Source organism: Hyla sarda, chromosome 9 (assembly GCF_029499605.1).
Source record: "Hyla sarda isolate aHylSar1 chromosome 9, aHylSar1.hap1, whole genome shotgun sequence".
Taxonomy (NCBI): domain Eukaryota; kingdom Metazoa; phylum Chordata; class Amphibia; order Anura; family Hylidae; genus Hyla; species Hyla sarda.
Window position 1 is genome coordinate 33,881,560 of NC_079197.1, and position 21,226 is coordinate 33,902,785.

The following is a 21,226-nucleotide window of genomic DNA, read 5'->3' on the forward strand; positions in this document are numbered from 1 at the left end:
ATTTTTGCAGGTATTTTGTGTCCTTCAAGCATTGCTGCATATGTTGAAATGATGCTATGTAAATCCTTGAGGTTTCTTGATGATGGTGAAGAAATAAAGTCTTGGCATTGTTTAGCAGTGAGATTATGTATTTTAACAAGCTGTTCTCTTCTTTAGAAAACGCCAACACAGAAGGTTTGTTGCCTGGTCAACTCCATTCTGTGCCGTTTTTGTCTTGGACATTAGGATGAACTGCAAATCTGAGACATGTCTTAATGTTGTGTAATGTTTTGGTCACAGGTTCGTCCCCCGAGGCCACATGTTGCTCGCCGTCCTAAAAGTAATGCAGTTGTGGAAAACCGCAGAACATCAATCTCCAGCCCTGACCAGTAAGTGACTGCTAGCTCTGAATTATCCAGGTCTCATTTTCATCCTGTAACGTCTTACTAAGTTTAGTAACCTAAAATTTTTATGTAAAATACACTCATTGACAAAAAAAATAATGTCGGATCGCTGCAAAACTCAGCATGCAGGTATGTGAAAGGTTTCAGGTGTGGTCTGATTAGGCACTGGGTATTACCACAAGTGTGTGTTAAAAAATGCTTCCCTTGCTGCCCTATATAAAGGCTTTCAGAGGCTACTTTTGAGTAGTGTACCTCTTTGACTGGTTGACTATGATGCAGTAGAAGGAGAATTTGCTCAGTTGACACACTTTAATAGGGGCTGGACTCAGAGAAGCAGAATGGTAATTTCAACAAATTATCTGCCATCTAGGCCATTTTTGACCAAGCTGGTGTTGGGAGCTGTGGTTACAAGAGGGCATGCATATACGGCAAACAGGCTTTGCATGGCCCAGGCAAACCACCAGTAGAGAGGATGGTTTGATCTGCCGAAAAAAAAAAACAATACATAGTCAACCAGGATCAACGGCCCATCTGCAAATGTACTGCAAAATGCCACATGGAACCAGTATGCTACCATGCCCAACCGTATCTAATTTTGTATCCAGACTAGATGTGGTACTAAAGCCTCCTTTCAGTTCCACAGTATTCAGCAATACCTTATCCTTATGTATCTCATCATTACATTCACACCGTTTCATTTGATTCTGACAACTCCTTCTTGGTGCATTTTTTGTTGTTGGCAATGAGCGTATGTACGTGGTTACACATTCGGTGTTTGTGCTTTCCATGTATGAAGGTAGTAGCAGATGAATAAATTATGGTAATGGTATGTTAGGCTCCAGCCATAACATCAAATGACTCTTGTGCTTTGGGACGTGCCAGGCTATTCTATTAATAAATAGAAATTTAGTGAGAATTCTGGGATCTTTCCCCATAAATGTGAAATATTTTTTATTTTTTTTGCCAGAAACTAGATGTAATAAATATTAACCCTTGGTTTAAACACCACTGTTATTTGGGAAAAAAACCTTTTGAAATGTCATCCAGACACCAGGTCTCGGTTCTACGAGTTATAACCCTGTGAAGTATGCAGCAGTGTTCTTCACTCCCTGACCGCTCTATCCCTCTCATTCACTGCATTAGAGTCTATGGTGAATGAGTCGGGTTTGAGTGACAGCCAGTACGGGTGCAGCGCTTTCTTGCCACATACTTCACTTGGCTGTAACTTTCGATCGCAGAGGGTCTCAGGACTGAGCTTTCTAAACTTTTGACATGTCTGGACAACATGACAAATGTTTTTCCAAATGACAGTAATGTTTTACCAGGTCAGTAGGGTGGGTGGTTGGTTGTTATTGATGCAATGAAGTACTGGGGTCTTGGGTTCAAACCAAAACAAGAACAGCAGCTGCATAGAACTTATTTGGTTTCCTCCATGTGCTCCAGTTTCCTGTTTCTCGCCATTTGGCTTCCTAATGTCTGAGATGGGAAAATTGGGTCAATTTGTGACAATATATATATTTTGCTTCTATGTAAGAAAAAGGTAAAAGGTTTAGTGACTTGTACTCTCTGAAGTCACAGGAAGACATATACAGGATCCTAGAAAACCCATCATAACTAGTCAAATGGGTTCACATGTTCCTAAGTGTGAATTCTGCAAGTACAGGTACTCGCATGTTGTACACATGTCTAAAGAGTTATCCGTATCATGTTACAGAGCAGGAGGAGCTCAGTTCATTGAAAGATAGGGTGGAATGTATCCACAAGGCAAAGCAAATTCTTACTCATTCTGGAGTTAGTAGTAAAAAGGGTGGAGTCTCTCCATAACTGAAAGCTTCTTTCTATAAGCAGTTATACAAATACAGTTATCCACTGCTGATTACGACCACCTACTTGACTCCTGATTAGAACCGCCTACTTGACTCTTAAATGCAGAGTGAGTAAAAGTGTTAATAAATAAAATACAAGTTGTACTTAATCTTTTTACACAAACAATTATTCTGCTCACCTCCTCCTGCTCTATATCATAACGCTGGACAACTGCTTGTTCAATGTGACAGGTTCCCTTTAATTCTCCTGCCAATGTATGTAGAAAATGAAAGATGGTGCATCCCTTCAGGGTATGTTGAAGTTTTTCTGCCCTTTCATCTTTTTATACATGTAGGGATAAGGGGCTAATATGAATAGATAATTATACAAAATTCTTCAGCCTTTAGACTGTGTTCACACGGTGCCTTTTTAATGCGTCTTTCCTGCAATCTTGCCATGATCTGCACAAAAAATGACACAATTTTATCGGAATTTGTGCAATCACAGTAATTAGTGGAATTTTTGCCACTATTTCACCAAAATCCTTGGAAAATGCATCAGAAGTTCAGGAAAAAATGCACTATGTGAACGCAGCCTTGCCCTTGTGTTTGTGACAGATTCCATCCACATAGGGTTCGAGCTCTGTTAAGCACCCGGTTAGCCCGTTTTTATGTAATGGGGAAACCCAGGCAATGGAACTTTTTTTCATGCCTATTTTATGTTTTGAATAATACTCATTACTTAGCATCTTTTTTTATTTCTCCCATTTTGCCTACTTTCATTAATATTCACTGGAGCAAGGTGCAACTGGACCTCTTGGCTAATGCGCAATGTATATTTTTAGTTATGTTTTCAAGTTGTCATATCGCCATACCCATCTGATTTTGTGATCACAATACAAACTGAAGGTAGCAGTTTGCAGAAAAGAATAAAAAATGCTAATTTCTTTGTATAAGGTAATTTCTTTTCACAGGCTGGGATTTTTTTTCTTTTCTTCTTATTTTGGGTAAATGAGAATGAACGTGGAAATCTATTGCCCTCTTGTGGCGTTTAATGGTGAAGTGCAGGGTCTGAGCCTGTGAAAATGATAAAATGTATTATATGTAACATTTTTGTGAAAGTTTATGGGTTTTAGTTGACAGTTTTAGATATATTAAGTTTTAGATTTTTTTTTTTATATTAAAGCTTGGAATTGTACGTGTTAACAGTCTCTTTCTCCTTTTATATGCATCACCATGGTTGTCTGTAACATTGTATGCCCACTGTAACCGCTCATATTGTTTCTAGTAGTAAAGTGCAAGTTATTCTGTTTCATTGTCTATGATATATATATATATATATGTTTGTGTGTGTGTGTATTTATGCTAAAGGTGTATAGACAAGCAAAAGCCAACATGGCAACAGCATACAGAATGTGGCTTTGTTTTCATTTTGCTACACTGTAGTATATGATCATGAATAAAGTGCCATTTTCTTGATTTGCACACCCTACTATACGCATGTGCTCACAGAAGCACAGGATGCCCTTGGCCATGCCAGTCAGGCACCCTTAGTGGATGTTGAGACCTCAGGGTGCCATGCAGGGGATTAGTGAAAATATCTATGCAGATATACTTCCATTATAATAGTTCCTCTATTGAAGTAGAAAATTTAAAGAAAAATCACTTCCTTCAGACAGATTTGCAGTGAGCCATTATGAAGGATTATGTAGAAGAGTAGAAAAAGAAAACACAGAAATGGTGCTCTTTAGTGCCGTTACCCTTGGCGGGTATATAGTAGAAGATGGAACAAAAGGTATGCTCACCTTTGTATGTTGTTCAAATCGTAGTGTTCGTGGGAGCCACTGGCCCGTTGGTACCGGATCTGTACTGGAGCGGTAGGAGATGCAGAATTGTAGAAAGAGTGCGGGGTGTTCCTGGTAAGCAATGCCCCTAACAACTGACCAGGGGTGGTAGCACTTCTCCAATAAGTCTAGGACAGTGCATTTGGTGCAGTAAGCAAAATATTTATTTGTATATAAGTTTGGACAACGTGTGTCGAAAGGCAAAGTCCTTTTTTCTTCAGGTCCATGGACTTTATTGGAGAAGCGCTACCAGCCCTGGTTGTTTTATAGGGGAATTCCTTGTCAGGAACACCTCGTACTCTTTCTACAATTATGAAGGATCAGAATTTTAGGGGTTGTTAGGCTTAGTAAATCTATTTGTAATAAAAATGGAGCAGATAGGCCCCATTTTCACCTGTCCAGCTATTGGCTCAGTATCCCTTTGTCTGGAAACTAGTGCTAGGTCTAATCATATTGTTCTGAATGAGATTGCATGTCAGTGGGGTTTCTGGACTGGTGTAGATGCCGATGTCACGCCTCAGCGGGTAAATGGCGGGCTATCGCCCACAAAACCAGTTGGTCTGGGAAAGTGGGAGCCAGAGCACTCAGAGGTAAGAGATAGGTGTAGGCCCCATGATCAAACACTTATCCCCTTTTTGTGGATGGGGTTAACTTTTTAATAAATGGACAACCCTTTCAAGGAGCCTTGAAACATGACTAGGGATTTTAGCCGACTGCTTTCTTCCTGCTAATTTGCATATCTTTTTCCCAGAGAACATTACTTGGCCTGTTAGGGCCCATTCACACTATGGAATTTCCAAGAAAAGTTCCTCTCTGACATTCCGCTCAGAAATTCCTGTGCAGCATCCTTCCATTGTTTTCAAGGAGATTTTGCTACACCGTGTACACTGCAGAATTTCAATGATGGAAATCCCTGATTCTGGGCTCTGCCAATGTTGATTCTTTCATTAGAATTCCGCCAGGTATGCATTGCCGTCAATGTGGATGGCATCCGCACCGTCTAATTTCTTAATGATATCAGCGGCGGCCTACCACAAGAAAATTCTGTAGTGTGAATGGGCCCTTAGATTCCCTTCCCCGGCTGCAGACTTCACACTAAATTTTCTCTTGTTTTGTCTTCTCTGGTGGTAGTAATCTTTACCAAGAGAGATAACTGAAGCTCATATTGTGCTGCTCATATCTGAATAAGGGGGCATTGCAGCTAATATAAGTGAACGGGATTGAATTGCAACCCACAAGTGGCCGCCACCATGATCCAACAGTCGCAAGAAATCCAGAAATCCATCCAGGATCCACTTCTTGCAACTATTGGGTTTTGGCCACTGGCGGGTCACAGTGTGATCCCCTTCACTTACCATAGCTGCAGTGCGACACTGTAATCTTTGGCCACACCACTAATGTTACCCATGCCCAATTGGTTGTGTAGCCCTGGAACAACTGGAAGATCATGTGATTGGCAAAAAAAATCTTAAACACTGGTCACCAATGATTCTAATAAAATACAAAGCAGCCAAAGAGTCTCCGTAACATACATACATATAGATGCCCTTTATTGGATGGACTTTACTGTAAGTAAATGTTGACTACAAGTCAGAATGTATTAGCGGTGTGTGATGTGTGACAGAATGAGACATATACGGTATAATGGCTGTTACATGAATAGTCATTATTTCTTGTTCAAGATGTTTTTTTTACAGTACAGTAATTCGTATATATGTTCATATTCTTCACCCTCTTATCTTATATAAAAGCCATTTATTATTATTTTTCCTCCATCTTCCCATTATATTCTCTGGCTTATTTAAATGTCAATTAAATTTGAGATATCTACATTTGTCAGCAATTCCTGGTTCTGGCCACAGTGATGTGAGGCGGGCCTGTCCGTGATTTCTCACCATGCATATTCTCCTCATTAAAAATAAAGCCATGCACTTGTAATAATGCACACAGGCTCCGCGCTACCCGCGGCTATTGCAGGATGTGTGTCTGACATGGTATTTAAAAAGAAGCAAGCTGTCACCAGTGTCACGTGCAGGTGTTAACACAAGGGGAACGAAATGTGCAGTGCATTACAGGCAGTGGTCCTGATCCATGATGAGTGTTTGACATACTGTATACTGAGCCTCCAAACAGCAAAATCTCAATTATCTCCAATGGCAGAGGAAGGAGTCTAAACATATTTGACTATCTCACATAGGAAAATATGCACAATGAAAAGCTTGATGCCCGTACTAATTTGACCTGTCCTCGCTCATTTATGAATGAAATTCCATTTCACCAATTTTGCTTAAACTTCTTTGTTATAAATAAATATATATATATATATATATATATATATATATATATATATATATATTACTTTATTAATTCCTTAATTGCTACAAATCTTTGATGCCCTCACACTTGGGCCATGAGGAGCTTAAATACTGCTGTGCAGGGCCAAGCAGATTTTTGCACGAATCCCAAAACATGTTTATTGTATTTACCAAATACATTTAGGATTGCTCAGGATTTAAAGGGGTTTTCCATGATTTTTCTTTTCATAGATGGCCTATTATTAGGATAGTGGGGGTCCAACATTTTAATGGGAGCTGAGCTGCACTAACCACTTCACAATGTTATGGTGCTATTTTATTCCTGCTCAATTCCTTGAACATGTGAGCACCTCAACTCTCCAAAGATATGCCATATTTTAAAAAGTCCCAGAAAACCCCTTTAAATCGTACCGGTCAGATCGCACAAAAAATAAATTCATATGTTACCTAACACCTAATCCTGACCATGTACATCTCATTTTTATGCCTCTAACAACTATATTTATTATTTAAAAAAATCCTTCTTTTCATTTGCTCACAGTGTGAGAAATCCCCTCAGGGAGGGGTTGTGTCCCTCCCTTGTGGTGGGAGGTGATTGGTGTATCTGCTCATGCAGCCTTGTCCATGAGTCATCTCTTGTCCATGACTCATGGGCAAGCCTGATGCTGCTGCAGGACTGGTTAGTGTCCCAGTAGGTATGGGGACCCCTAGTGGTGGAATTTTTTACAGTTTTCCTCATTAAATATTCAATGTTTTTTAAACAATCAGTAGGTCTTTAAATTTCATCACTAACAACATATAAAAAGTTTTTGCATTTAACAGTGCCTATTTAAAGGGGTACTCCGGTGGAAAACTTTTTTTTTTTTAATCAACTGGTGCCAGAAAGATAAACAGATTTGTAAATTACTTCTATTTAAAAAAATCTACTGATTACTACAGAGGAAATTCTTTTCTTTTTGGAAAACAGTGAGATGTCAGCAGAGAGCACTGTGCTTGTGATGTCAGCAGAGAGCGGACATCACAAGCACAGTGCTCTCTGCTGACATCTTTGTCCATTTTAGGAACTGTCCAGAGCAGCATATGTTTGATATGGGGATTTTCTCCTACTCTGTCCATTTTAAGAACTGTCCAGAGAGGTCAGCAGAGAGCACTGTGGTCATGATGTCAGCAGAGAGCTCTGTATTCCAAAAAGAAAATAATTTCCTCTGTAGTATTCAGCAGCTAATAAGTACTAGAAGGATTAAGATTTTTTAATAGAAGTAATTTACAAATCTGTTTAACTTTCTGGCACCAGTTGATAATAAAAAAAAGTTTTCCACCTGAGTACCCCTTTCATTTTTTTGGGTTCCTTCAGCCATCAGTTGCTATGTTATAGGGTTTAAAATATTATATAATTGCTTTTTGTTGAAGAAGTTTCTTCTATCATTTCAGTCTGTATAAATGCCTTTACACAGGCTGATTATCAGGTGAACAAGCTCTCCTAGCAATATTCCCAACAATAGGCCTGTGTAGTAGAACCAGCGATCAGCTGATGAACGAGCATTTGTGCCTCATGAACAGTCCACCGATTGTTTGTGCCCTCGACCTGAACAATAAGTGAGCCATGTAAAGTCTCATTACACAAGCAGCGATCTACAAGATTACAGCACTCAATATTGCGAGCTGCCCGACCCATCTAAAAGTGCCCTTATACATGGTTAATACACTGCTCAAAAAAATAAAGGGAACACTTAAACAACACAATGTAACTCCAAGTCAGTCACACTTCCGTGAAATCACACTGTCCACTCAGGAAGCAACACTGATTAACAATCAATTTCACATGCTGTTATTCAACTGGAACAGACAACAGGTGGAAATTATAGGCAATAACAAGAAACCTCCAATAAAGAAGTGGTTCTGCAGGTGGTGACTACAGATGACTTCTCAGTTCCTATGCTTCCTGGCTGATGTTTTGGTCACTTTTGAATGCTGGCGGTGCTTTCACTCTAGTGGTAGCATGAGACGGAGTCTACAACACACACAAGTGGCTCAGGTAGTGCAGCTTATCCAAGATGGCACATCAATACGAGCTGTGACAAAATGGTTTGCTGTGTCTTTCAGGGTAGTGTCCAGAGCATGGTGGCGCTACCAGGAGACAGGCCAGTACATCAGGAGATGTGGAGGAGGCCGTAGGATGGCTCACAACCCAGCAGCAGGACCGCTACCTCCGCCTTTGTCCAAGGAGGAGCACTGCCAGAGCCCTGCAAAATGACCTCCAGTAGGTCACAAATGTGCATGTGTCCACTCAGTCGGTCAGAAACATACTCATTGAGGGTGGTATGAGAGCCCAACAACCACAGGTGGGGGTTGTGCTTACAGCCCAACACCGTGCCGGAGGTATGGCATTTGCTAGAGAACACCAAGATTGGCATATTCGCCACTGTTGCCCTGTGCTCTTGACGGATGAAAGCAAATTCACACTGAGCACATGTGACAGACGTGACAGAGTCTGGAGACACCATGGAGAGCGTTCTACTGCCTGCAACATCCTCCAGCATGACCAGTTTGGTGGTGGGTCAGTAATGGTGTGTGGTTGCATTTCTTTGGGGGGGCCGCACAGCCCTCCATGTGCTTGCCAGAGGTAGCCTGACTGCCATTAGACCCCTTGTGAGACCATATGCTGGTGCGGTTGGCCCTGGGTTCCTCCTAATGCAAGACAATGCTAGACCTCATGTGACTGGAGTGTGTCAGCAGTTCCTGCAAGAGGAAGGCATTGATGCTAAGGACTGGCCCGCCCATTCCCCAGACCTGAATCTGATTGAGCACATCTGGGACATCATGTCTCGTTCTATTCACCAATCCTCCTTGCACCACAGACTGTCCAGGAGTTGGCAAATGCTTTAGTCCAGGTCTGGGAGGACATCCCTCAGGAGACCACCCGCCACCTCATCAGGAGCATGCCCAGGCATTGTAGGGAGGTCATACGGGCACGTGGAGGCCACACGCACTACTGAGCCTCATTTTGACTTGTTTTAAGGACATTACATCAAAGTTGGATCAGCCTGTAGTGTGGTTTTCCACTTTGATTTTGAGTGTGACTCCATATCCAGACCTCTATGGGTTGATAAATTAGATTTCATTGATAATGTGTGTGTGATTTTGTTGTCAGCACATTCAACTTTGTAAAGACGAAAGTATTTCATACGATTAGTTCATTCATATAGTGAGTGTTCTATATACAAATCAGTGTATTGATTTGACATCCATAGGATGCATAACCATATGAAGCAAGCTGCTAAACTCATAGGATGAGATTCATATCATATACATAGGGGAACAGATAGATATACATCCCCATGAATAGGTCCCCAAACTTTGCCCACACTGCCCAACGCATTTCAGACACTAATCATGTGTCCTCATCAGGGGCTTAGAGGGAAACATAGACCTGAAAAAGAGAAGATACAAATCCACTGTTGCAAATGATGCATCTAATGGTATGTATTGGTTGAGGAGTCGCTGATACAGTGGCGGCTCCTCAATGGTTAAAGGGGTATTCCAGGCATAAACTTTTTTATATATATCAACTGGCTCCAGAAAGTTAAACAGATTTGTAAATTACTTCTATTAAAAAATCTTAATCTTTTCAGTACTTATGAGCTTCTGAATTTAAGGTTGTCCTTTTCTGTCTAAGTCCTCTCTGATGACACCTGTCTCGGGAAACGCCCAGTTTAGAAGAGGTTTGCTATGGAGATTTGCTTCTAAACTGGGCGTTTCCCGAGACAGGTGTCATTAGAGAGGACTTAGACAGAAAAAACAACCTTAACTTCAGAAGCTCATAAGTACTGAAAGGATTAAGATTTTTTAATAGAAGTAATTTAAAAATCTGTTTAACTTTCTGGAGCCAGTTGATATATATAAAAAAGTTTTTGCCTGGAATACCCCTTTAATCCTGTGCTGATAAAGTTACAAAGCACAGGCAATAGTGAGTAGAAGTAGCCGATGGCCCCAATTGATGACCCTGCAAAAAAAGTACATAAACTGCAATCAGGCTCAATGTTTTGTCCATGGGTGAGCAGATCCTATAAATAAAAGAAGCTTCCTACTCATGATTCGGCGTACTTGCGTCCGTTCTCAGAGTATGCGCAAACCCGCAGTGACGGGGAGCCGTGCATTCGTGCCTGCTGCTAGGCACATATGTGAGCTGTGCCGGCGTCTGAGCTAATATCTGCCTCTGGAACAGAGGGCGGAACTCAGCCTATGACATTTCACCCAGCCGACGCCAAGTTAGGTGACACGTCAGGTGCTCACTGGGGATTCAGCGAGAGCGCACAGAGTTATGGTTAACCCATGCCGTACCGGGTTTGGATAGGTAAGGTTGTATATGTACTGCATAAGATGGTAATATTGGCGATCCAAACGACACCAGGACAATCATATAAATACCCTATATATCTAATAGACATCAATGGCTTTTGGCGCACGGGAAGGCTGCATATATGTGAATAATTCCACAAATATGAAGCTGGTTACATAAACAAGTGCAGGTTCTGTAACCTGAGATAGATAATACTTTTTAGTCTACTAACTATTAAAAGTTACGTTTTAGTCACTCCTCTTAATATTCTTATTGATTTTTGACTGGGAGCACTGCGTACCTTAGGTGAATAGATACCTCATCTTATCTATATCTACTCAGATTAGTTCATTCATTCAGATCTAGGATGTGTTATCTAAGTGTTCCCTTTATTTTTTTGAGCAGTGTACTTTGGCTGACACTGTATAATTTCCATTAGCGTGCCTATATAAGTATTTTCTTTCAGCAGCATTGCCCATATTTGCTGTATGTACCAGTTAAAGCAGTGCCCTTACATAGTTACCATGGTTGAAAGACACAGGTCTATTAAGTTCAGCCTTTCTCAGATCAATTATACATCATTCAGCCCTAAATTATGTATGGCCCTCAATGCATTTGTCATTAAGTATCTAGCCTTAGTTAGTCTGTAATGCTGTGGTATATTTTCAAAGAAATCATATTATGAATATGAGCCAGCAATGGGGCATAAAGTCAAGAAGGCTGGATTTACCCTGGCCCTGCTCCTGCCCTGCTCGGTCTTGACTTACAGGTCTCTCTCATTTGCTTAAACAGAGTCTTTTCAGTTAAGCTCAGAAGAAGCCAGCAGAGACCTGTTCTCCTTAAAGGAGAACTATCATGCAGGACAACTGATCTCTTGCGCAGCACCCCGGCAGTCCCCAGGAACGGAACGCGTTGACCCCTGCACAAAGCGGCAGCCGAAGGGTGTACCTCTGGCTCTCCTATAGAGATACATGGAGGCATGACAGGGTTATATTCAAGGGGTACAGTGTGTGGCAGTACTGTATTTAGAGGGTATGGTGTGAGGCAGTGTTATATTCAAAAGGTATGATGTGTGGCAGGATTATATTCAGAGGGTACAGTGTGGTGCAGGGTTATATTCAGAGGGTACGGTGGGAGGCAGTGTTATATTTAGAAGGTATGTTGTGTGGCATTGTTATATTTAAAGGGTACAGTGTATGGCCAGGTTATATTCAACAAGTATAGTGTATGTCAGGTTCTTTTCTGGGGGTACGATGTGAGACAGTGTTATATTATGAGCGTATGGTGTGTGGCAGTGTTAAATTTAGAAGGCACAGTGTGTGGCGGTATGATATTCACCGGGTACAGTGTGCGGTACTATTAATTTCAGACGGTATAGTGTGTGGCAGTATTCTATTCAGTAGGGTGGAATTATAATGTACAGGTATTACTTCCTGAAGGTGTCAGCTGCCATAAACCACATACTGTCCAACCTGCTTCATACAGAAGGGAAGAATGTTCTCCCAATGAGGCTCCACCCCAGTAGAACTATATCCATGGCATATTCCTGTTAAGATTTTTTTTTTTTGTAAATAACCCTTTTCCTTCTTTTTTATATTACCTTATTATGCTTCCTATATGCAGTGTAACCCCCCTATAATTGTTCCACTTGCCTTTTAATACTTATGCTCTAGGTACAGCAGTGCCCCATAAAAGTTTAAGTCAAAGTATCCCTATAACAGTGTCATCCGCAGTGTCCCTAAAACTGTGCTAACCCTAGTTCCCCTACATTAAAGGGGTATCTCCGAACCCTCTGGCCTGCTTGCAGCTGCTGGAGGTGGTTGGGAAGCTGAAAACAATCTGTTTCCTACAGTTTACATATTTCCTATTGAGGTAAATGGGAGTTGCTGAAACATTGTAGCACTTAAGAGCTATGCTGTTTCTGTAAGTCAGGATTTATACGGAAACAACATAACTCACGGGGCTTTGCCTTTTATGCAACTCTATCATCTATCAGAAATGTACAGAAAAAGCTGTGGAATACACCTTTAGGGTACGTTCACACGAGCGGACCCACAGCGTATTTTACGCTGCAAATCCGCCGCTGAAGGACCCCTGCATGGTGGCTTTACATGTGCCTACTCGGAGCGGCAATATGCCGCTACGAGCAGACACATTGATATGTGCCAGTCGCAGCGCACATGTGCAGTATACTTGCACATCGCAGTTGCTCATGGAGCAGGGGGAGCGGCCGCCTTGTGTGCGAGTACACCGTGCATGCGCGGTGACTCGCATATCGCTTCAGCGTATTGCCACTCCAAGCAGGCACATGTAAAGCCACCATGCAGCGGTCAGTCAGCGGCAGATCTGCAGCGTAAAATACACTGTGGGTCCGCTCGTGTGAACATACCCTTAAAGGGGTACTCCACCTGCCAGCGTTCAGAGCCAAATGTTCTGAACGCTGTTTTTGCGCTGCGGGGGTTTGCCACGCCCCTAGTGCCATCACCACCATGCCCTCTCAATGCAAGTCTATGGGAGGGGGCGTCACGCCCCCTCCCATAGACTTGCATTGAGGGGGCGTGGCCATGACATCACAATGGGCGTGGCCGACCCTCGCAGGGTGAAAACAGCCTTCGGAACATTTAGTTCCGAACGCCGGCCAGTGGAGTATCCCTTTAAGGCCCCCAGACTGCTGTTTTAATAGGTATAAATAGAGATGAGCGAACTTAAAGTAAATTCGACTCGTCACAAACTTCTCGGCTCGGCAGTTGATGACTTTTCCTGCATAAATTAGTTCAGCTTTGAGGTGCTCCGGTGGTCTGGAAAAGGTGGATACAGTCCTAGGAGTCTCTTTCCTAGGAATGTATCCACCCTTTCCAGCCCACCGGAGCACCTGAAGGCTGAACTAATTTATGCAGGAAAAGCCATCACCTGCCGAGCCGAGAAGTTCGTGACGAATCGAATTTACTGTAAGTTCGCTCATCTCTAGGTATAAATGTAATATAATACACTCGCCTGTTTCACAATTCTGTGCTAATCTCTTCATCTAACAAGTACTTTCAGTATATGTAACTGCTGTAAGTCGGCTTGTTCTGGACAGATCAGGTCTAATGAGAAAGGTGTGTGCAGTCCGCAGAGAAGCGCAGGATTGTGGGTGTCAGGTGCGGCACGATACAGACCTGTAAACCACAGCTGTGGCTATAGATAGTTCCATGTTACATTCTGACAACTCTCAGATAACTCCTGATTCTGCTGTGATGTGTTACTCATTCACCTTCCAACTCTTTTTCCGGTTTGTCTATGAAGTCATAAAAAGAGCTCGAATGCGAATCATCCCTTTTACTACCTGTGCATGATATTGCAATATATTATTTGTAAATGCCATATTAACTTGATAAGGTAGAACACATGGATTTTTCTTGCTCTACCTATAATTGTCATTGGACATAGACTGCTGCTAACTGTCTTCTTCTCCTATCTTCTCAGCGTGGCGAAGCCCACACGCCACTATACTGTCTTCCTTTCTGAAGATTCCTCCGATGATGAGTTTCTGCAGGAGGAGGATCCTGTTTCTGCCTTCTCTGAAAACTTTATCTTCTCTGCTCCTTTTGAATGGTCTCTGTCTTCATCTCTCTTCCTTTTAGCATCACATTTCCACTAAGAATAGATCAGCTTGAAGAACATTAGATTGATGATGAGATGTATTTTTAAAGGGTACCTTTCATCAAAAAAACTTTTGATATATTATAGATTAATGTGTGCAGAATAACTATCCAATAGCATGTTATTAAAAAATATGCTTCTTTCTATTTAATTTTCCACTTTGAAAAAATGAACACTAGGGGTCTCCCTACCAGTCATTTTTTATAGATTTCAGACTCATGCAGGAGTCCTAAATCTCAAACTGCAGCCGGAACACAGACAAACTCAGCACTGCTTACTGCCAGGGAGCAGTGCTGTGCTTGTCTGTGTCCCGGCTGCAGTCTGAGATTTAGGACTCCAGCATGAGTCTGAAATCTATAAAAAAAAAAGGACTGGTAGGGAGACCCCTAGTGTTCATTTTTTCAAAGTGGAAAATTAAATAGAAAGAAGCATATTTTTTTAATAACATGCTATTGGAAAGTTATTCTGCATATATTAATCTATAATATATCAAACATTTTTTTTGATGAAAGGTACCCTTTAAATATGTGTTTTATGTGTATGTTCTGTCCATCTCACATTTCTTCTATATGCTGGAGGTACTGCATACGTCCTAAATATCCTCTGAAGTATACTGCACCTCTCGTATAACCCCTCTATAGCCAGCCATACAGTGGCATGTGCCAGCTAATGGCCACCATACATGAAAAACTGTATACTGTTTATGATAGTTTTTGTGGTGGTCCACTGTATAGGAAAGCACTCTCCTGCACTTTCCTATACAGTAATAGAAACAAGGTATTCTGACACATACCACCTAGACAGAAGCCAAAAGGACACCCTTTTGGCCTCCAAAATGTGCTGAACATGTCTACCTGAACCAGGAATGATTAGCCTTAAAGGGGTACTCCATTCGAAAACATTTTTTTTTCTAATCAACTGGTGGCAGAAAGTTAAACAGACTTGTAAACTACTTCTATTTAAAAATCTTAATTCTTCCAGTACTTATCAGCTGCTGTATGCTCCACAGGAAGTTGACTAGTTTTTTTTCCAGTCTGACCACAGTGATTTCTGCTGACACCTCTGTCCATGTCAGGAACTGTCTGGAGCAGGAAATGTTTGCCATTTGTCCTACTGTGGACAGTTCCTGACACAGACAAGGGAGTCAGCAGAGAGCAACTCAACTTCCTGTGCAGCATAAAGCAGCTGATAAGTACTGGAAGGATTAAGATTTTTTAATAGAAGTTATTTACCCCACCGCCCGCCTCAAAGCAGATCTTAGTAAGCTACTACAGTAAGGCTTAAAACTGGGGATAATTATACAAAACATTTTTGTTCCTGACCCTATTATCCCCATCTACCATTCTCAACCTAAAGAACATAAAGACCGATTCCCACCAGCCAAGCGTCCCAAAGTTATACAGATATTTACAAATCTATTTAACTTTCTGGAGCCAGTTGATATGAAAAAAATTGTTTTCCTCCGGAGTACCCCTTTAAAGGGGTACTCTGGTGGAAAACAAATGTTTCTAAGTCAGCTAGTGCCAGAAAGTTAAACAGATTTGTAAATAAACAGCAAGGAAGTTGTCAGCTCACTGGGGGCGGGGTGCACGGTCCAACTCTCGTCAAGCAGAAGAAGGAAAAGTGGAACGGCCAGCATTGGGAATTACTTATTTTTAACTATCTTAACCTTTCCAGTACTTATCAGCTGCTGTATGCTCCAGAGGAAGTTGTGTAGTTATTTCCAGTCTGACCTCATATCTCTCTGCTGCCACCTCTATTCGTGTCAGGAACTGTCCAGCGCAGGAGAAAATTCATTCCTGTCTGGAGTATTTCCTGCCCCAGACAGTTCCTGACAAAATGACATCCTGGAAAGAACTACATTACTTATTCTGGAGCATACAGCAGCTGATAAGGGTTAGGAAGGAATTAAGATTTTATTATGGAAGTCATTTACAAATCTGTATAACTTTCTGGCACCAGTACACTTAAAAAAAAAAAAAAAAAAAAAAAAGAAAGTCCACTGGACTACAAGAAGACTACATGTGCTGATGCAGGGACCATGTATAGTTAGTTGTACTAAACCTTTCCTTCCCTTTAGTATATATATATTTTTTCAATAAATGACCTGCGTAAGTGACTTCTAACTTTTACTTTTACCTTGTCTAAGGCCTCAACAATATCGAACATTAAAGGAATCGGATCCTGATGGAGATGAAATTATCAGCCCAGAAAAGGAAAGCGATTCAATGCTGGATCAGGAGACATCACATAAGGAGGTCCCAAATATCAATCTTCTTGAAGATATCTTTAGTAATTTTGATGTGGAATCACAACCACCACATTTAAACCAAGCTAAGAGTTTGGAAGACTTGAGGACCCCCAAGGAGGACTATGATGACCGTTTTACATTCGATTATCAGGTAAAGAATCCGACTTTAATAAGAAGAAAGGTTTACACGTGTTAGCAGCAAAACTGAAGTGCTGCCTAAGGTTGTGTTACATAAATATTATATTAACATGTGGTGTTCAAGATTTCTGCTTGTAGCCATTGAATGGGAACCTTTGTTGTCATTTTTTCCTCAAGATAAAACTCTGTCCTGGTCATGTAATGGTGACACAAGTGCTCCATTCATTGCTAGAGAATGTTCTTATACTGTAAATGTACTGTTACCGACTGAGCAATTGGGCTTCAAGAAGCAAACAATGAATCTCATTCAAAAACTGTAAGGGATTGATATACAAAGTATGTGCTGCAGAAATAGGACACATCAAAATTACCTTTTTTTTAACAAATATTTTTGACACCATATTAATATAATTTTGTTTCACAGAGAATGGATCTCACAGTACCAGAGAGGAATCGGTTGGTGCCACCAATGAAATCTAACCACCCATACAATAAACTATGGGGCATGGGGCAAGATGACATTGCTGTCCCTAACATATATCTTCAGATTTCCCCTGAGAAACAGCTATCACTTCCTGGAAGTGACACAAGTACTCCACATAAGGAAATTACATCATTATCTGTCGACAAAGAGGGACCATCTAGCAGCACCCAAGGTAATATCACTATCCCAAGACCACATGGAAGAAAAACACCAGAGCTGGGAATTGTTCCACCCCCACCAGCATCAAGAGTCTCTAAGCAGCAAAACGTTCCAGCAGTAACTGAATCGGGCAAACTGCAGCTTGGGGAGAACATCGGCTTCCCTTTGCAAACTCTACAAGGACCTCTTAGAGAACCACCAGTATCAGATGGACACAGACAAGTTTCTGATTCTAGTTCTTTGGATTTGTTACAGCCTGTAAAAGTTTCTACTGATATCTTTGTAAATGATGATATTCTTAGTCTTTTAGATCCTTTAATAGTAGGTCAGGGCCAGAGTGAAACTATGCCGCCTCTAGGTAGTGGTCTTCAGAGCTCCGAAGCTCCTCATTACTCCAGCACTCCATGTTTTACCTCACTACAAAGTGATTTTACTCATGCAGCTTTCCCTCACCAGTTGGGATTTTCCACCCCTCAACCTGCATTTATACATTCACCACTTAATCCATTTATCCAAGCAGTGCCACCGGACCATTCTGTTTCTGTCATAGGCATCACAGCAAGACCATTTACTCCACCAGTTGTTTCCAACTCTTTGTTCTCAAGGTCTGTTTTTTATCACAGTCAGAGACGCCCAACTCCAGCCTTGTCAGGAAGTAGTCTACACGTTCCATCTGGCCCGTCAGTCAATAGATTAATGCAACAAAGTCAAACAACCTCAGAAACACAGCAAAACATTCCATCGACCATGACTGGCCTAGCTGGCCATAGAACTTTACCTATGCCTCTGGCCAAGGCTCAAGACAACAAGCCCCGGGAGTGTCCAGCCATCCCCCCTAGACCTTCAAAAATTTCAGACCCTGTTCTTCTCCCCTCTAGACCAGGTCAGCCCAAGGATCCTTTTGATGAGCTGCTCACCAAAACAAAAGAAGCAGTAGCTCCAACAGCGGGCAAAGTAGAACAGCTCCGAAAACGATGGGAGACTTTTGAGTAGGATTCAAATTTATGGGTTAAGGTTACAGAGCAAGTAGTCCAGTTGTTAAGGAGCTCAGTCATCTTATCTGGAATGGCCTTGAGATCAAATAATTTTCTCACAAATTTCAGACATTTTGGAATTAAAGGCTTTAATCACAATCGACTCATTATAATCTTAAGGTTTGGGTAACTCCCAGTTCTTGCTTGCTGTTTGCTTGACTACTTTCCGATTGGAATTGGTCTTGATGTAGAACTACTGAATCCAGCACTTTAGCATTTATCAGAAAAGAGCTTTTGATGCAGAACAGACATCACAGTATGAAGTCTTTCGAGGACTGTAAATTGACACTTTGCTTATCTAGTTAACTCCCCACCGAGTCCCCGGGAAGTGCTATATGATGTGTTAGCACACATTATTACCATGTGCCGCAATTTATGAAGCAGCACAGTTTTTAGTCTTCAATAGAAAATTTCATCATTGTGATAGCAATTGTGATCGTTGTGGTGAAATACACAGTTTTGTATTAAGATTTTACAGCCACTTAAGGATCAAAAAGTTAATAGCTGTGTAGAGAAATACATACACGTCTTTAGCAGTTTCTGTGACTTAGTACACAATAACATCAGTCTCCAGGACAAGATATAATAGTAGTTGCTACTCTAGGTCCTCCACACGTCAATCGATATTAAATTATATTTAAAAATGTATGTACCACTAATGTTTGAATCACCAAAAATGACAGTATCTAGAACACGGAATGTACTAGTTTCTAGTGTAGCTTGTACACTATGTTGTCTACATGTACTCCTCAATACTCTCTTTATGTAAATCCAAGAGTCCTTGTTTTTTTGAGGTTTCCCTTTTAGCTGAACCATAGAAAGGTGAATTTTAGTCATTTAAATATCAATATACACAACATCAATCCCTGATCTGTATATTGTTTGGTACGTACAGCATCAGTCATGCAGTATACCCTTAATGTTACAATAGACAGAGTAGATTCTCACTGACGTCATATACTACACAGTAATATAACCTGGATGGCAAAGTATAGATCTTCACCTACACAAGTTGTTTGACTGTATGTCCAGTGTTAAATGCTTTTAATGTTAAATCTCCTTTACATTTCATGGAAAAATAAGTTTAAACCTTTGAATGTTTCCACTATTTTTACCCACTGGTCCCAGTCAGGATTAAAGGAGTATTAGGGAGGAGAAAAACATTTTCAAATCAACTAGTGCTAAAAAGTTATACAGATTTGGAAATGCAGGAAAGACTCTAGACAGTTCCCAGTATGGGCAGAGGGGGCGGCAGAGGGCAGTGTGTCTGATCGGAAAGAACTACACTATTTCCTTCATTACATTTTTTACATAGAGGAAATTATGTAAAAAATTGGCACAAGTTGATTTAAAATAAATAAAAATTCTCCAGAATACCCCTTTAGCTTGGAGAATATAAAATGTTGAGAAATGTTGATTTTCAGCTGCCTTAATACTGAGCTGAAATGTTCAAAATAGTTGAAGTTTGGTAGAATAGAGCTGTGTTATGTTCCTTTTGTTTATAATGTTGTACATACCTACAATTTATTAACATTTTTTTTTAAATGTTTGCAATTTGAAGTTGTAATGCTAAAGCTTTACAGGGACATTTGTGGCCAGTGTGCCCATCTGCAGCATGTAATACTGCCTGAGAGACAGCAGCATAACTGCACCTGGTGGTTGGGATGTTACTGATAGTTTGTAGACCACATCCAAACAAAATTTAGGAAATTCCAATGGACAGTTGAGGCAGAGTTAAGGAGTCTGGTAAAGAAAAAGTCTAATCAGATTTAATTTGGATACCAGTCCTCTTCATTGTGAAAGGAACAATACATTGTTGCTCCTGGAAAATAATCTCAGTTGTCTTTAAGTTTCTTTGGTCTTTAGAATTCATGTTAATCCAGTTACACCGTTACAATGTAACTCTAGTTTTAGGGCTATACGGACACCATACATGACAACTGCATATACAGCCTGTGCTCTGACTGCAGGGAAACACTACACTCTTTGAAAGAATATGTATCAATCAGATCAGGACAGGACTCTCGGGCTGAGTTCACACTTTACTTAGCATTACTTGCGGCACTAATATATACCAGGCAGACGTATGGCACTTTTAGGACCCATTCAGACATTGGACGCGGCCAAGTCAATAAGTCTGAGTTAGAACCACTTGGCATGCGCTCTCTCCATTGATGGCAATGTATGTCCAAGCTGATTCCGGAATTTGAATTTCCACCGCAGAAAACAAATGGGAGGCTGCTGTATCAGAATTTCCAGAATTCAGCTTGTTTCCACTTGGAAGTTCTGCCGTGGGAATGGGCCCTTATAGTATATGTTTGACTTATCGAGAGTGCAATAGAATTATACACTGGGAATTTCTGCATTGAGCATATTGCCCAAACACAGTCTCCGTTTTTGTTTTTGGGTTGGAAAAATCGGTTGAGGAATCCGCAGCAGAAATCTTGCAAGTTTGCTGAATTTGCCCACGGTTTTTAGGCTGCCCAGCTTGGAAACTGTACAGTATCACTTCTGGGATTTTTCAGCGACATGAATTAAAAATCTGCATTGAAATCCATATGAAAAAAACCTCAATGGGCAAAAGGCCTTATATGTGGGAATTGATAGGACTGCTATATAAGTCCAGCTATAATGGACAGAACCCGATTGCTGCCGCAGGTAAGTGCTTTATAGATTCCTTACAGAATGCATATAGAGTTTCCAAAATGAGCGGCCTACATAAGGGAATATGTGATCATTTTACTGTAAGTTTAGTGTTGGTGCTCCATGTTCTTGACCAAAAACTCCTTCATCCCAGGATGCTAGAGACCATGATGTACATATGTATATCTG

At 41.0% G+C, this 21,226-nt stretch overlaps 1 protein-coding gene across 7 annotated transcripts in view; it reads left to right on the forward strand.

Annotated features, from left to right (window-relative positions):
• DENND1A (DENN domain containing 1A) overlaps positions 1-19,164 on the forward strand; it is an 810,600-nt gene extending 791,436 nt beyond the window's left edge. For 4 of the 7 annotated variants that reach the window (XM_056541257.1, XM_056541258.1, XM_056541262.1 and 1 more), the window contains 4 exons: positions 280-368; positions 14,152-14,280; positions 16,478-16,730; positions 17,142-19,164. In XM_056541257.1, coding sequence (XP_056397232.1) covers positions 280-368; positions 14,152-14,280; positions 16,478-16,730; positions 17,142-18,353 — 1,683 coding nt within the window. In that variant the 3' untranslated portion in view covers positions 18,354-19,164. Of the gene's footprint in view, positions 1-279; positions 369-14,151; positions 14,281-16,477; positions 16,731-17,141 lie in introns of those variants that run through there. The other 3 variants (XM_056541259.1, XM_056541261.1, XM_056541266.1) reach the window with 2 other exon arrangements.
• The last annotated feature ends 2,062 nt before the right edge of the window (positions 19,165-21,226 follow it).